Consider the following 16,641-nt stretch of genomic DNA (forward strand, 5'->3'; position numbering starts at 1 on the left):
CAGAAGAAAGAGATTTGGAGATAAGAGGATACTCAGATAACCAAATAACCTAACCAAACCAACTAATTGAAATTAACTACAAAATATTAATTGAAATTCATAAGGGTTTATTAAGGCTTCATTACATTCTGAGCTCTGGGCCCTACCTATTGAGGATAGTAAGATACAAACCCTACCTTAAAAGTGCTGGTGTAGTACAGGTGGGAAAGGCAGACACATAATTAACTTCCTGTTATATGGCATCACAAGAGTTGTATGGACAAAGTAAAACAAGGGAGACACCAGTAGAAATTTAAAACTATGATATAGCTAATCAATGCATTATTAAATTTTATATGTTTTGGACTCCATGTCTAATATAGTCTTCCCTTTTTCTATTACATTTCTGAGACTCATCCAGGTTGGTGCATATACCCATCGTTCATCATTTTTTATTGTTATATCATATTCCATTGTATTAATATATCAAATTTTATGTTATGGACATTTGAATTGTTTTCAGTTGGTTTTTTTGAAGGAAATTTCCATAGGGAATGTACCTAACAGTAGAATCACTGGCTCATGGGGTTTGTGCATGTTTAATATTATTAGATAACTTCAAATTATTTTCCAAAGTAGTTCTGTCAATATACATTCCCCTCAGGCATGCATAATTGCTAGGATTGCTCCATATCAACAAATACTGATGTTTTTAAGCTCCTAAATTTTTAACAATCTGATGGATGTGTAATAGTATCTCACTGTAGTTTTTCTTAATAGACTTAATTTTTCCAAGCAGTTTTAGGTTCACAACAAAATTGAGAAAAAAATAGAGTTCTCATTTACTCCTTGCTCCCATACAAGTGCAGCCTCCTCCACTATCAACATCGTGCTCCAGAGTGGTACATTTGTTACAACTAATGAACCTACACTGACACATCATCACCTAAAGTCCATTGTTTACATTAGTATTCACTCTTGAATCCTACATTCTATGGGTTTTGACATATCTATAGAGAGAGAGAGAGAGTCAGACAGACAGACAGGCACACACACACATACACAGAGAGAGAAACAGGAACAAAGAGACAGAAAGACAGAGAGACAGAGATGTATGCACCATCATAGTATCAGACACAATAGTTTTACTACCCTAAAAATCTTGATCCATCCCTGTTCATCCTTCCCTCCAACCAGTGATTGTTTAGCTGTTTCCATAGTTTTGCCTTTTCCAGAATGTCATATAGTTGGAATCATACAGTATGTAGCCTTTTGGGGCTTCTTTCTCTTATTAATATGCATTTAAAGTTCTCTCTGTCTTTTCAAGGCTTGATAGCACATTTCTTTTTGGTGCTGAATAATATTCCTTTGTATGGATCTACTTCAATTTATTTATCCATTCACTTACTGAAGGACATCTTGGTTGCTTTCAAGTTTTGGCAATTATGAATAAAGCTGCTATAAACATTCATGTGCAGGTTTTTGTGTGGACATATATTTTCAACTCATTTGGGTAACTACCAAGAGCATGACTGCTGGATCAGATGGTAAGAGGTGTTTAGTTCTGTTGCCAAACTGCCAAAATGGCTGTACCATTTTGCATCCCCAGCAACGAGTGAGAGTTCCTGTTGCTCCACATCCTCACCAGCACTTGGTGATGTCAGTGTTTTGGATTTTTGCCATTAAAATAGGCATATAGTAGTTTTTTGTTGTTTTAATTTTCCCTTTCCCTAATAATATATGATGCTGATAATCTTTTCATATGTTTACTTGCCATCTGTATATCTTCTTAGGTGAGGTGTCTGTTCAGATCTTTTGCTTATTTTTTAATTGTGTTGTTTGTTTTCTTATTGTTGAGTTTTAAGAGTTCTTTGTATATTTTTAATAACAGTCTTTTATCATATATGTCTTTTGCAAACACTTTTACCCAGCCTGTGGCTTGTCTTCTCATTCTCTTAATATCTCACTTTAGTTTTAATTTATATTTTCCTGCTAAAAAATTAGGTGATTTTCTTTTCTAGAGTTCATTGGCCATTATGGTTTTCTCTTATTTAAAATGTCTGTTCAAATCTTTTACCTCTTTTTCTATTAGTCTTTTTATTATAAAACGTTAAATGTTTTATATTAATATAAATGGATTATATTAACATGGATACCTAATCCTTTGTCAGTTATGTTCATTTTGATATCTTCATTTTGTGGCTTTTATTTTCACTATTTTTTAATATTGAAGTATAGTTGATTTACAATATTGTGTTAGTTTCAGGTGTACAGCAAAGTGATTCAGCTTTTACATATATAATGTATGTATATAATATATGTATTATTTTCCAGATTCTTTTCCATTATAGGTTATTAGAAGATATTGAATATAGTTCCCTCTGCTATTCACTAAATCCTTGTTGTCTATCTATTTTATATATAGTGGTGTACATCTGTTAACCCCATACTCTTAATTTATCCCTCCCCCCCACTTTTCCCCTTTGGTAGTCATAAGTTTGTTTTCTATGTCTGTGAATCTGTTTCTGTTTTTGTTTCACTGGTTTATGGTGTGTTTTGATGAACAAAACATTCTTTAATTTTTAAGGTAACCTAATTTCTCAGCCTTTTCCTTTAATATTTATTTCCTTCCCTACTCCAAAGTCATAAAGATACTCTTCTATGTTGCCACCTAAGAGTTTTGTAGTTTTGACTACATAGATCTTTAATCAATCTAGAATTGATGTCTGTGTTTGGTGTAAATAGCAAGCCAATTTCACTTCTTTTCCATGTTTGCCCAACTGCCTAGTAGCATTTACTGAAATTCTTTTGGAATTTTGAGGGGAACTGCAGTGCAGTTTTAGATCAATTTGGGAAAAGCTGATTCTCTATAATAAGTTTTCTAATCCATGAACATGTTGTTTCTCTGTATTTACATATGTTATCTTTAATATCTTTCAATGAAGCTTTACAATTACCTTTATAAAAGCCTTGTACATCTTATACTAGCTTTTTAAAAATTTTATATTTTATTGAAGTATAGTTGAATTACAGTGTTGTGTTAATTTCTGCTATACAGCAAAGTGACTCAGTTATACATATATATATATATATATATATATATATATTCTTTTTCATATTCTTTTCCATTATGGTTTATCTCAGGATATTCATTATAGTTCCCTCTGCTATACAGTAGGACCTGTTTATCCATTCTATATATACCAGTTTGCATCTGCTAATTCCAAACTCCCAATCCAACCTCCTTCTACCCTATGCTAGCTTTTATTACAGGAAATTTTATATGTTTATGCTTTTATGATATGATGTTTTTGCGGTACACTGGCCTCTCACTGTTGTGGCCTCTCCCGCTGCGGAGCACAGGCTCTGGACGCGCAGGCTCAGCGGCCATGGCTCACGGGCCCAGCCGCTCCACAGCATGTGGGATCTTCCCGGACCGGGGCACGAACCTGTGTCCCCCGCATCAGCAGGCGGACTCTCAACCACTGCATCACCAGGGAAGCCCTATGATATGATTTTTAAGTAAAGTATTTTGGAATGGTTTTTGATTTACAGGAAAGTTGCAAAGGTAATACAGTATAGAATTATCTTGTACTTTACCCATTTTCCCCTGACGTTAAAAATCATTTTACCATGATACATTTGTCAAAACTAAGAAACCAACATCGTTACATCACTATTAACCAACCTTCAGACTTTATTTGCATTCACCAGTTCTTACATGAATTTACTTTTGCTCTTTCAAGACCTAATCCAGGATACCACATTGCATTTGTCTCTAATTTCTTCTGCTCTGTGACTGTATCTCAGTCTCCTTGTTTTACCTGAGCTTTACAGTTTTGAGGAGTACTAGCCATATATTTTGTAAAATATTCCTCAATTTGGATTTATCTGATGTTTTTCTCATTATTATACTGGGGTTATGGATTTGGGGGAAGAATAACACTGAAGTGAAATTGATATGATTTTTTAAATATTTTATTGATGTATAATTGCCTACAATAGAATGCAAGACCTTAAATGTTCCACTCAGTAAATCCTGACAATGATATATACATTTAAACAACACCAAAAACAAGATACAGAATATTTTTATCATCTAAAAAAGTTCCCTCATGTCTCCTTCCAGTCAATTCCTCTAACCATCCCGTGTAAGCACTTTCTGATTTATATCAACAAAGTTTAGTTTTAATCTGTTCCTAGATTTCATACAAATGGAATTGTATGATATATATCTTTTACATATGGCTTTCACTTAATACATATTTTGGGGATTCACCCATGTTACTGTATGTGCTAAAACTTTGTTCTTTCTATTAATAAGTAGTATTTCATTGTATGAATATACAATAACATGTTTATATATTCTCTTATTGATGGACATTAGTGTTGTTTCCAGTTTTTGACTAGTATGAATAAGACTGCTGTAAATATTTATGTACTTTTAGTAAACATATATTTTCATTTTTCTTGGAAAAATACCTGACCGTGGAATTGGTGGGGCTTGGGTAGACATATGTGTGTTCTTATAAGAAACTGCCAAACAAGTTTCCAAAGTGGTTATACCTTATTTCACTCCTGTCAACAATAAATGAGTGTTCCACTTGCTTCACATCCTTGCCAACATTTGGTGTTATTAGTATTTTTACATTTTAGCCATTTTAATGGGTGTGTAATGGCATTTCAGTATGCTTTAAATTTACATTTTTCTGATAACAAAAGATGTTGAGCACCTTTTCATGTGTTCATTGGCCAGTTGCATATTTTTTTGTGACCTGCCTTTTCAAGTTTTTGCTTATTTTTAAAATTTTTTTAGTGGTTTTGTTTTGTTTGTTTTTTAACTTAATGACTTGTAGGAGTTCTTAATACAATTTGGAATTAGTCTATTGTAAGATATATATGTTGTGAATGTTTTTTTCCAGACCATGGCTTGTCTGTTCATTTTTATAATGGTATCAGTTGTTAGGCAGAAATTTTTAATGTTGATAAAGACCAATCTATGATTTTTTTCTTTTAAAAGAAATTTGTATCCTAACAAATATTTATCTAAGTTTGCAAAAATATTCTATATTTTCTTTTATCTTTGCTATATAATGTTGAGTTCTATGTTTAGGTCTATAAGGTAGAAGTAAAGTTTCATCATTTTCTATGATGATATCCAGTTGTTCCAGAAAATTCTGTTGAAAAGACATTCTTTCCCCATTGAACCAATTAGTCACTTTGAATGAAAATCAGTCTATTGTATATGTGTTGGTTTATTTGCTGAACTCTATATTTTTTTTCAGTGAACTATTTGTCCTTAAGCAATACTATACTGTCTTGATTATTGTAGCTTTATGTCATGGAATCAACTTTATTCTTCTTTGTTCAAGAATATTTTGGCTATTCTAGGTGCTTTGTTTTTCCATATAATTTAGAAAGCAGCTTGTTTAGTTTTTCAAAACGGCCTGCTTGAATTTTTATTGAACTGCCATTGAATCTATAAATCAATTTAGGGAGAATGGATATATTAATATTGATTTTTCTATGAGGATAATATTCCTCTACTTTTTTTCTAGTGATTTTTTTTTTTTTTTTTTTTGCTGCATTGGGTCTTTGTTGCTGCACACAGGCTTTCTCTAGTTGTAGTGAGCGGGGACTATGCTTCATTGCAGTGCATGGGCTTCTCATTGCGGTGGCTTCTCTTGTTGCGGAGCACGGGCTCTAGGCGTGTGGGCTTCAGTAGTTGCAGTATGCGGGCTCAGTAGTTGTGGCACGTGGGCTCTAGAGCACGCAGGCTTCAGTAGTTGTGGCACGTGGGCTCAGTAGTTGCAGCTCGCAGGCTGTAGAGCGCAGGCTCAGTAGTTGTGGCACACAGGCTTAGTTGCTCTGCAGCATGTGGGATCTTCCCGGACAAGGGATCAAACCCGTGTCCCCTGCATTGGCAGGCAGATTCTTAACCACTGTGCCACCAGGAAAGTCCCACTCTACTTTTATTGACTTCTTCAATTTAAATTTATTAATTTAATTTGTTGAGGTGTTCTTTTTAGTTTGTGGTTTTCAGTATAGAAGTCCTTCACATTTGTTTTAGTTTTATTTATAGTTATTTTTATGCTATGGTAAATAGTATTGATTTAAAAATTTTATTTCCCAACTGTTTGTTGTTAGTAAATATAAATACAATTGTTTTATCTTATTCTGAATTACAGACGAAAAAGTTGCAGAAAAATTACAAAGATGTCCTGTATGCCTATCACCCGCTTCCCCCAATGACATCTTATATAAGTATACTTTATGAAAAGTATACTGTATACTTTATTATGAGTATACATTATCAAAACCAGGAAATTTAGGCTACAGACCTAACTCAAAGATTACCAGTTTATGCATGTACTCACTTTTTGTTGTTTTTATATATAATTCTATGACATTTCATCATATGTATAGGTTTGTATAACCACCACGACAATCAACATACAGAAGAATTGTTCCATCACCATAAAGGAACTCCCTCATACTACCCTTTATAGTCACTCCCCCACTCCCTTTCCCTAACCTCTGGCAACCACTGATCTGTTCTCCACTGCTATAATTTCTTCATTTCTAGAATGTTATATAAATGGAATCTTATAGCATATGGCCTTTTGAGCTTGCCTTTTTTTAACTTAGCATAATGCCCTTAAGATCCCTCCATATCACTGCATGTATCAATAGTTTTTTCCTTTTTTATTACTGAGTAGTGTAACATTGTGTGGAGATATCACAATTTGTTTAACCATTTATCCATTGAGGAATATTTGGGTTGTTTCCATTTAGGAGCTATTACAAAATAAGGATGCCATGATCGTTTGTGTATAGGCTTTTTGGAAAACATTAGTTTTACTTTCTCTAAAATAAATGTCCAGGAATGCAGTTTCTGGATCATGTGGTAAATATGTTTAATTTTTAAAGAAATTTCCAGATTGATTTCCAGATTGTACCATATTACATATCCACCAGTAACGTATAAGAGAATCATGTTTTTGCATCCTCTTTATCACCGGGTAGGTACTTAGCAGCATTTTAAACTTTAGCCATTTAAATGTGTTTAGTGATTTTAATTTGCATTTCTTTAACGGGTAGTGATGTTGAACAGCTTTTCATATTTTTAATTTTTTGCCATCCATATATCTTCTTTGGTGAAGAGTCTCTTCAAGTCTCTTGTGCATTTTCTACTTGGATTATCTTTCTATTTAATTTAGAGAGTATATTCTGGATACAAGTCTTTTTGTCAGATATGTGATTTACAAATATTTTCTCCCATTTGATGACTTGTGTTTTCATCCTCTCAAAATGAAAAACAGCATAAGTTTTAATTTTGGTAAAGTCCAATTTATCCATTTTACCTTTTTGTTTTGTTTTGTTTTTATTGAAGATGGTTGATTTACAATGTTGTATTAATCTGCTGTACAGCAAAGTGATTCATTTATACATATATAGACATTCTTTTTTTTATATATTCTTTTCCGTTACAGTTTACCATAGCATATTGAATATACTTCTCTGTGCTGTACAGTAGGACCTTGTTGTTAATCCATTCTACATATGAAAGCTTACATCTGCTAACCTCAACCTCTCACTCCACCCCTCCCCCAATCCCCTCCCCCTTGGTAACCACTAGTCTGTTCTCTATGTCTGTGATTCTGTTTCTGTTTCATAGATAGGTTCATTTGTGTCATATTTTACATTCCACATATAAGTGATATCATATGGTATTTGTCTTTCTCTTTCTGACTACTTCACTTAGTATGATAATCTCTAGTTTCATCCATGTTGCTGCAAATGGCTTTATATTTTTTTCTTTTTTATGGCTGAGTAGTATTCCATTGTGTATATATATATACCACATTTTCTTTATCTATTCATCTGTCAATGGACATTTAGGTTGTTTCCATGTCTTGGCTATTGTGAATAGTACTGCTATGAACATAGGGCTACATGTATTTTTTTGAATCATAGTTTTGCCCAGATACATGCCCAGGAGTGGGATTGCTGGATCATATGGTAATTCTATTTTTAGTTTTCTGAGGAACCTCCATACTGTTCTCCATATTGGCTGTACCGACTTACATTCCCACCAACAGTGTAGGAAGGTTCCCTTTTCTCCATACCCTCTCCAGCATTTGTTATTTGTAGACTTTTAAATGATGGTCATTCTGACTGGTGAGAGGTGGTACCTCATTGTAATTGATTTGCATTTCTCTAATATTAGCACTGTTGAGCATCTTTCTTTTTTTTTTAATTTTTATTTATTTATGGCTGTGTTGGGTCTTCGTTTCTGTGCGAGGGCTTTCTCTAGCTGTGGCAAGTGGGGCCCACTCTTCATCGCGGTGCGCGGGCCTCTCACCATCGCGGCCTCTCTTGTTGCGGAGCACAGGCTCCAGACGCGCAGGCTCAGTAGTTGTGGCTCACGGGCCCAGTTGCTCCACGGCATGTGGGATCTTCCCAGACCAGGGCTCAAACCCGCGTCCCCTGCATCGGCAGGCAGACTCTCAACCACTGCGCCGCCAGGGAAGCCCTGTTGAGCATCTTTCATGTTCCTATTAGCCATCTGTATTTCTTCTTTGGAGAAATTTCTGTTTAGGCCTTCTGCCCATTTTTCATTGGGTTGTTTGCTTCCTTGTTGTTGAGTTGTATATTTTTCCTTTTTGAATCATACTTTTTAAGTGTCATGTCCAATAACTCTTAGTCTAACCCTAGGTCACAAGGATTTGTTTCTAAGTTCTCTTCCAAAAGTTTCTTAGTTTTAGGTTGCTTTGTTTTATATTTAATAGCTTTATTGAGATATAGTTCACATACCATACAATTTGCCTTTTTAAAGTGTCTAATTCAGTAGTTTTTAGATAGATATTCACAGAGTTATAGAACCATCTTCACAATAAGTTTAGGACACCTTTATCACCTCAAAAAGAAACCCTGTATGTTTAGTAATCACTGCCCCTCCATTTTCCTCCAACCCTCCTAGGCCTAGACAACCACTAATCTATACTTTCTGTACCTATAGATTTGCGTATTCTGGAATTTCTTATAAATAGAAATATACAATATAAGGTCTCTTGTATCTGCCTTTTCATTTAGCATAATGTTTTCAAGGGCCATCTGTGTTATTGCATATATCAATATTTTATTCTTTTTCATGGATGAATAATTTTCCATTGTGTGTGGATATATCACATTTTGTTTATCCATTTATCAGTTGAAGGACATTTGAGTTGTTTCCACTTCTTGACTATTATGAATAATGTTACTATGTATATTTGTATACAAGTTTTTGTGCAGGTATATGTTTTCATTTCTCTTGGGTATATACCAAGGAATGGAAATGCTGTGTCATATGGTAACTCTATGTTTAATCTTTGAAGAATTGCCAGACTGTTTTCCAAAGTGCCTGCACCATTTTATATCCCCACAGGCAGTATATGAAGATTATATTTTGTGGCACCCTTGTTAACCCTTGTTTTTAACCTGTCTTTTTTTATTTTTATTATAGTTATCCTAGTGGGCATCAAATGGTATCTTGTCATGGTTTTGATATGCATTTCCTTAAAGCCTAATGACGTTGAAAATACTTTCATGTGCTTATTGGATATTTGTATATCTTCTTTAGAGAAATATCTATTCAAAGCTTTGTCCATTTTTTTTATTTGGGCTATTTGTCTTTTTGTTGTTGAGTTTTAAGTATTCTTTCTATATTCTAGATACATATCCTATATCAGATATATGATTTGTAAAAATTTTCTCCCATTTCATGGGTTGTCTTTTCTTCTTATGGTGTTGTTTGAAGAACCAATGTTTTTAATTTTCTTGAGTCCAGTTTACCTATTTTTTTCTTTTGTTGCTTGTGTCTTTGGTGTCATATCTATAATCATTCCTTAATTGAGGTCATAAAGATTTACACCTCTGTTTTCTTCTAAGAATTTAATAGTTTTAGCTCTGATATTTAAGTGTTTGATCCATTTTGAGTTAGTTTTTTGTATATAGTATGAGGTATGGGTCCAACTTCACTTATTTGCATGTTTAAACCTAGTTGTCCCAACACCATTTGTTGAAAAGAGTATTCTTTTCCTATGAAATTGTCTTAGCACTTGTGTCAAAAATCAACTGATTGTAAATATGAGCATTTATTTCTGGAATCTCAGTTCTATTCCATTGATCTATATATCTATCCTTATACAAATACCACACTGTCTTCATTGCTATAGCTTTGTAGTAAGTTTTGATATCAGTAAGTTCTCCAACTTTGTTCTTCTTTTTCAAGATTTTTTTTGGCTATTATCGTTTTACATTTTATATTTCTATCTCTGATCCATTTTTAGTTAATTTTTGTATAAAGTGTGAGGTTTAAATCAAAGTTCATTTTGGGGAGCTATTGATGTCATATTATTCCAGCACTATTTATTGAAAAGGCTATCCTCGGGCCTCCCTGGTGGCGCAAGTGGTTGAGAGTCCGCCTGCTGATGCAGGGGATACGGGTTCGTGCCCCGGTCTGGGAGGATCCCATATGCCGCGGAGCGGCTGGGCCCGTGAGCCATGGCCGCTGAGCCTGCGCGTCCGGAGCCTGTGCTCCGCAACGGGGGAGGCCACAACAGTGAGAGGCCCGCATACCGCAAAAAAAAAAAAAAAAAAAAAAAGAAAAGGCTATCCTCTTCCACTGAATTGTTTTTGCAACTTTTGTGAAAAATCTGTTGGGCATATATGTGTTAGTCTGTTACTGCATTCTCTATCTGGTTTATTGACCTGTGTGTCTATCTCTACCAATATCACACTCTAGCTGTATAGTAAATTATAAAATTGAGCAGTATGATTTCTCCAATTTCATTCTTCTTTTTCAACATTGTTTTAGGTTTTCTTATTCTTTTGCATGTCCATATACGTTTTAAGGTGAACTTTAGCTGGAAAAAATCTTGTTGAGATCATGATGAAAATTACCTTTTTTTTTTCTTCTTTTTTGGCTTCACCACGCAGCATACCCCACACCACATGGGGGTCTTAGTTTCCCGACCAGGGATCGAACCCATGCCCTCTGCAGTGGAAGCGTGGAGTCTTAACCGCTGGAATGCCAGGGAAGTCCCAAGAGTTACATTTAGTTTATACATTAGTTTGTAATGAATTGCCATCTTTACTACAGTTGACCTGTGTTCTATGACCTTTATAAATAATTTATTACTTCTAGTAGTTTTTTTGAGGACCACAAAAGTTTTCTTCATGTACAAGCATGAGATTTGTGAAAAACATAAGTTTTATTTCTTTTCCAATGTTTATGCTTTTATTTTATTTTCTCATCTTACTGCATTGGATAGGACCTCCAGTATAATGATGAACAGAAGTACTGAGAACAGATATCCTTTTTATATTCTGATCTTAGAATACATTCAGCTTTTCATCATTAAATAGGAAATTAGCTATAGAATTTTTGTAGATGCATATAGTCAGATTGAGGAAATTCCCTTCTATTCCTAGTTTCCTGAGAGGTTTGTCTGTTTGTTTTGCCATGAAGGGTTGCTGATAATTGCCAAATGCTTTTCCTGCATCTTTTAAAATTGTTCACATGGGTTTTCTCTTTTATTTTGTTAATGTGAATTACATTGAATTTCAAATGTTAAATCAACCCTGTATTCCTGAAATAAAGCCCACTGGGTTTGATTTACTAATATATTTTAAATAATTTTTGCACCTATGTTAACAAGGGATATTATTTTATAATTTTCTTATTTTGTAATATCTGGTTAGATTTCAGTATCACAGTTCTTTCTCGTCACAAAGCAATAGGGAAATGGTTCCTGCTCCTCTACTTTCTGAAAAATTTTTGTGTAGAATGGGCTATTTTGCTTTCTCAAACTTTTTTCTAGAATTCACCAATGAAGTCATCAAGGTCTGGAATTTTCTTCAAGAGAAATTTTTTTTTTTTTTTGCGGTATGCGGGCCTCTCACTGTTGTGGCCTCTCCCGTTGCGGAGTACAGGCTCCAGACGCCCAGGCTCAGCAGCCATGGCTCACGGGCCCAGCCATTCCGCGGCATGTGGGATCTTCCCAGACCGGGGCACGAACCCGTGTCCCCTGCATCAGCAGGTGGACTCTCAACCACTGCGCCACCAGGGAAGCCCGAGAAAATTTTTGACTATGAATTTAACTCCTTTAACAGATGTGGAACATACAAAATATTTCTATTTTGTATGTTTAGAAATTTTTTTCAGTAAATTTGTCCATTGTACCTAAATTGTTTAGTTTATTGGCAGAAAGTTTTTAGTAGTTTCTTCTTATTATGCTTCTAAAATCTATAGTATCTTTACTGATGGTACTCTTTTTATTCCTGATTATATTTCTCTTTTCCTGAATCAGTCTTGCCTGGAGTTTTATGCTTTATTATTCTTAGACTTTTGTTCTTTTATAATATAAACATTTAATATTTAAATTTTCCTCTAAGGCCTTCTTTTGTTACATCCCACAAATTTTATGTTTTTTTTCATAATTATTTAGTTCAAAATATTTTAAAATTTCCTTTCTTTGTCTTTCAATGATATTGACATTTTTGAAGAATACAAGCCAGTTATTTTATAGATCATAGACTATTCCTCAGTGTGACTTTTCCTTGCAGTTTATCACATCTGAAGGCGTACAGTGTACATCTGCTCTTCACTGGTGATTTTAGTTGATCACATAATCAAGATGATGTCTGTTCTTTCTTCACTGAATTATTTCTGTTTTTACCCTTACAGTTAATAAACAAGCTGTGTGGTGACACTTTGAAAACATGTAACTATCCTCCTCTTCATCAAACTCTACTTATTAGCTATATAAATTATTACTTGAGATAATCTTTACAAAACTGTAACAATATGATGATTTTCTAATTCTGCCACTCCCATCCATATTTGTCACTTGGCTTTCTACTTTGAGAAAGAAGCCCTACCCTCTTCCTTATTTTATTTATTTATTATTAGTATAGACTCATGGATTTCTATTTTATTCAGCAGATTATAATCCATTACTATCATTATTTTGATTCTCAAATTTTCCTAAATTTAACCAGTGAGCCACTTGTTTAAGATTATTCCTCTGTCTTTTTTATATGTCCCCATCATTTTTTGAGTCTTTACTTACTTCTGATACTATAGTATCATTTTGAAAGAATACTCATTGTATTAATATCCACATATCCTAACATACTTAAAGATTTCCTTACTTTTAGAATTTTAAATTGTAGGTTTTAAAAATGCTAAACAGTGTTGTGAGGAACATTCTGGTAACTGAATATTTATACAAATCCAAAATTATTTACCTGGCATAATAAATTTCTAGAAATGGATTTGTTAAGTTGCCCTCCAGAAAAATTATACCTATTTATATATAGCAATATATAAGAATGCCCATTTTGTCATTCTCTTACTTTGGGTAGAATTTTAATCAGTCTAGGACCTTACTCTGTGGTTCCCAGACCAACAATATCAGCATTACCTGGGAGCCTTTTAGAAATGCAAAATCTCAGACCCCACCCCAAACCTACTGAGTTAGAATATGCATTTTAACAAGCTCCCCCAGGTGATACATAGGCACATGAAAGTGTGAGAAGCAATGTTCTAATATAATTTGTACAGGAGTCACAAATTGAATTGGTCCTAAATCCAGGCAAGGTAAGTCAGGAGCCTATACTGGCATTTATATTAATAAAAGTTGAAAATGATCAAAAAGTAAAGTAAGTTGTAAAAGAAAAAGTACTTATGTGTTATCCTATATATATGTATATCTCATATAAATGTATACCCTATATATATGTATATCCTAAGCAAGCCTTTTTCGGTGAACAAGACAATGAAAATCAGCATAGAATACCCACACTGTTCCCCTATAACACAAGAGACAGTGTTATCTCTCTGTCTTCACCCACCGCATAGCAAACACCCTATGCACTAGCTCATTGTTTATCTAGTGGTCTAAGGAAAAACTGAATCAGAACTGCTTGAGTAGTGTGTTACACTGCATACTCCTAAACCCTACTGCCAGAAAATCTGTTTTAGTAGGGTCTGATATTATGTCCAAGAATCAGCATTTTAATAAACACATCAGGTGATTCTGATGCCCTGCTTGAGAACGACTACACCACCACACTTCCCAGAACACATCTGGAATGTATTGTTTGATCAAATGTTTTACTTGCTTCAAAAGAATAGTCGCATTTTTATAAAAGCCTTCTGCCAGAATTCACTTTTTTGTTGTTATTAGTTAATAGAATGAGCAAGTCTAGGAATTGTAATTACTTTTTAACCCTCTCTAGTTTTAACCAAGTGACTCTAAGTTAGTGAGAATGGAGAGAAATAATCCTGTTGAACTCTATTTCACCCTTCATTCCCTATCCTGGAGACTGCCTTCTTGAACCAATTCACATTCTTTTCAGATGATACCTCAACACTTTTTCTTTCCTGTCTATATAGTTTGGTAAAATAAATTCATATTGTGGAAAATATGATTCTATCAAAAATTTATTATGATGTTAAAATATATTATTCTTATATAAATATATATCAAATTGTTTAAAAACTTAATTTTTAAAACAAATAACGTTTTTTTTTTATGTAGGAGGAGCAAAGAAAAAAGGAAACAGCACATATAAAAGGTACTTTCCCTCAACAATTTATTAGAATAAATTGTAATCAACTTCCAGCAATTCACATTTTAAAGAATCAAGAGGCTATCCTAAATATATCCTAAATATCTAGATATTTTTAGAAATCATAAAAATTCAAGGGAAACATTTATTAATATATGAATGGGCATATATTTTTTAGAAAACAAAATTTATAATGTCTTGTCTTAAATTAAAATGTGAAATTTTAATTTTTGTCCCTTCTAGGTATCACAGTCAATGCCATATAGTAATGATGGAGAGTTAAAAGACATGAGTGTTTTGTAACCCTTTAGATATTGACTTAGTACCTCAAATCATTACCCTCCTACATAATTTTAGAAGTGCTGAATATAAAATGTAATAAGGTATTTAAAACAGCTTTAACAATTAATGTTATATATTCATATCAAAAATTAACATGTAAAATATTATAAAGGATATTTTAGGATATTGTGTAAATGTGATCTTTTCTAAAACTTAACATTTTTTGTTTACAACTGTGCAGCATAACTAATGTAGTGGGAGAAGCATGGGACTTAGAGTAACACAAATCTAGATTGAAGTCCATTTTGTATCTGATTTTGGTGACATTCCTTTAAGTTTCAGTCTCAGTCATATCTTTTGTGAAGTAGGGCTAATAACTACCTTGAAGAATAACTGAGAGGATAAATGAGATCTGGAAGTATATCAAACTGCTTTGTAAATTGTAAGGCACTATATGAATGTTAGTTGTTACTTTAACTGGTATAAAGCCAACCCATAGGCCCTTCCCACTGTGGATCAAACATTTTGTAATCTACCTGCTTAAGGAGGCATTTTAAAATTTATTTTTTAAATAAGATAATATTTAGCTATAAATAGTTAAGAAACTGTCTGCCATCTCTGATTTTAAGGGACATTCCAGAACTGAGCTTTCTAGCCTGTTTAGAACCGTCTCCTGTTAAAACAGGTTGATTTTATTTAGAATAGATTTTTGTGCTCTTGATTATCATGAAAATATTGCTGATTCCCCATTACATACTTAACATTGTATGGATGATGATAGCAACTTAGCATTTTCACTGTTGCATCATCCTGTTCATTAAAACCCTAAGAAGAGTTTGAATTTTAGAAAGTAACATTATCCTTATAATTAAGATTTGGCTCATGAATATGTAATATTCATAGTAAATCTAATTTTTTTACAGCAATTAAAGGTTATTCTAAAGATGAATTCTGCCTTGCAGCAAAAAAGGTCATTTGTGACCCCTCAGAGACTACCTCGGCAACAAATCCCAGCAGTGCTACCTTAAGCTTATCAACGTTACCATCTGATTCTTATTACAGCCAAAGTATAGAAGTAGCTGATGACTGGTTTTCTGATGATTCCCTAGTGAAAAAGAGCCCTCCAGTGCCTTTTCTCGGGGAGCCTGTAATGGAGAAAATATTTTCATACTTGTCAACCATTCCATTAGAAGAATGTACTGGAAATGTACTAAATATGACACTTTATGATGATCAAAAAGATGACAACATTAAGGGAAGATTTACACGAAGAAATACAGAGGTTGAAATACAAAACCTTCAACATAATATTGAATGACTTTTTTCTTTTGAAACTTTGTGTACACTGAAATCACGTAAAGTTAAAACTGAATTACCAGCTTCTGAGTCTCTTAACATGTCCATGCTAATATTGCTTTTCTTGATCTTTACCATAGAGTGGTCCTACTTCCCTTACCAATTACTTCTAGAAACAAAATTACAGGAAGAACTAAAGCAATATCATAAACATTAAGTTTAACTCCTTGTATCTCATCAAAGGACATAATAAATAATAGGAATGTATTTCAACACATAGGAGAAGTACTTTAAGAAATCTTCAGCACAGCAAGTGGTTGAGAGTCCGCCTGCCGATGCAGGGGATACGGGTTCGTGCCCCGGTCTGGGAGGATCCCATATGCCGCGGAGCGGCTGGGCCCGTGAGCCATGGCCGCTGAGCCTGCGCGTCCGGAGCCTGTGCTCCGCAACGGGGGAGGCCAC

At 33.9% G+C, this 16,641-nt stretch overlaps 1 protein-coding gene across 2 annotated transcripts in view; it reads left to right on the forward strand.

Annotated features, from left to right (window-relative positions):
* Nucleotides 1–16,279, forward strand: part of C2H1orf185 (chromosome 2 C1orf185 homolog) — a 29,721-nt gene extending 13,442 nt beyond the window's left edge. The window contains exons 4-5 of one of the 2 annotated variants that reach the window (XM_060083418.1): nt 14,571–14,607; nt 15,807–16,279. In XM_060083418.1, coding sequence (XP_059939401.1) covers nt 14,571–14,607; nt 15,807–16,201 — 432 coding nt within the window. In that variant the 3' untranslated portion in view covers nt 16,202–16,279. The remainder of the gene's footprint in view (nt 1–14,570; nt 14,608–15,806) is intronic. The other variant, XM_060083428.1, reaches the window with a different exon arrangement.
* The last annotated feature ends 362 nt before the right edge of the window (nt 16,280–16,641 follow it).

This window comes from Mesoplodon densirostris, chromosome 2, assembly GCF_025265405.1.
Source record: "Mesoplodon densirostris isolate mMesDen1 chromosome 2, mMesDen1 primary haplotype, whole genome shotgun sequence".
In the NCBI taxonomy this organism is placed as follows: Eukaryota; Metazoa; Chordata; class Mammalia; order Artiodactyla; family Ziphiidae; genus Mesoplodon; species Mesoplodon densirostris.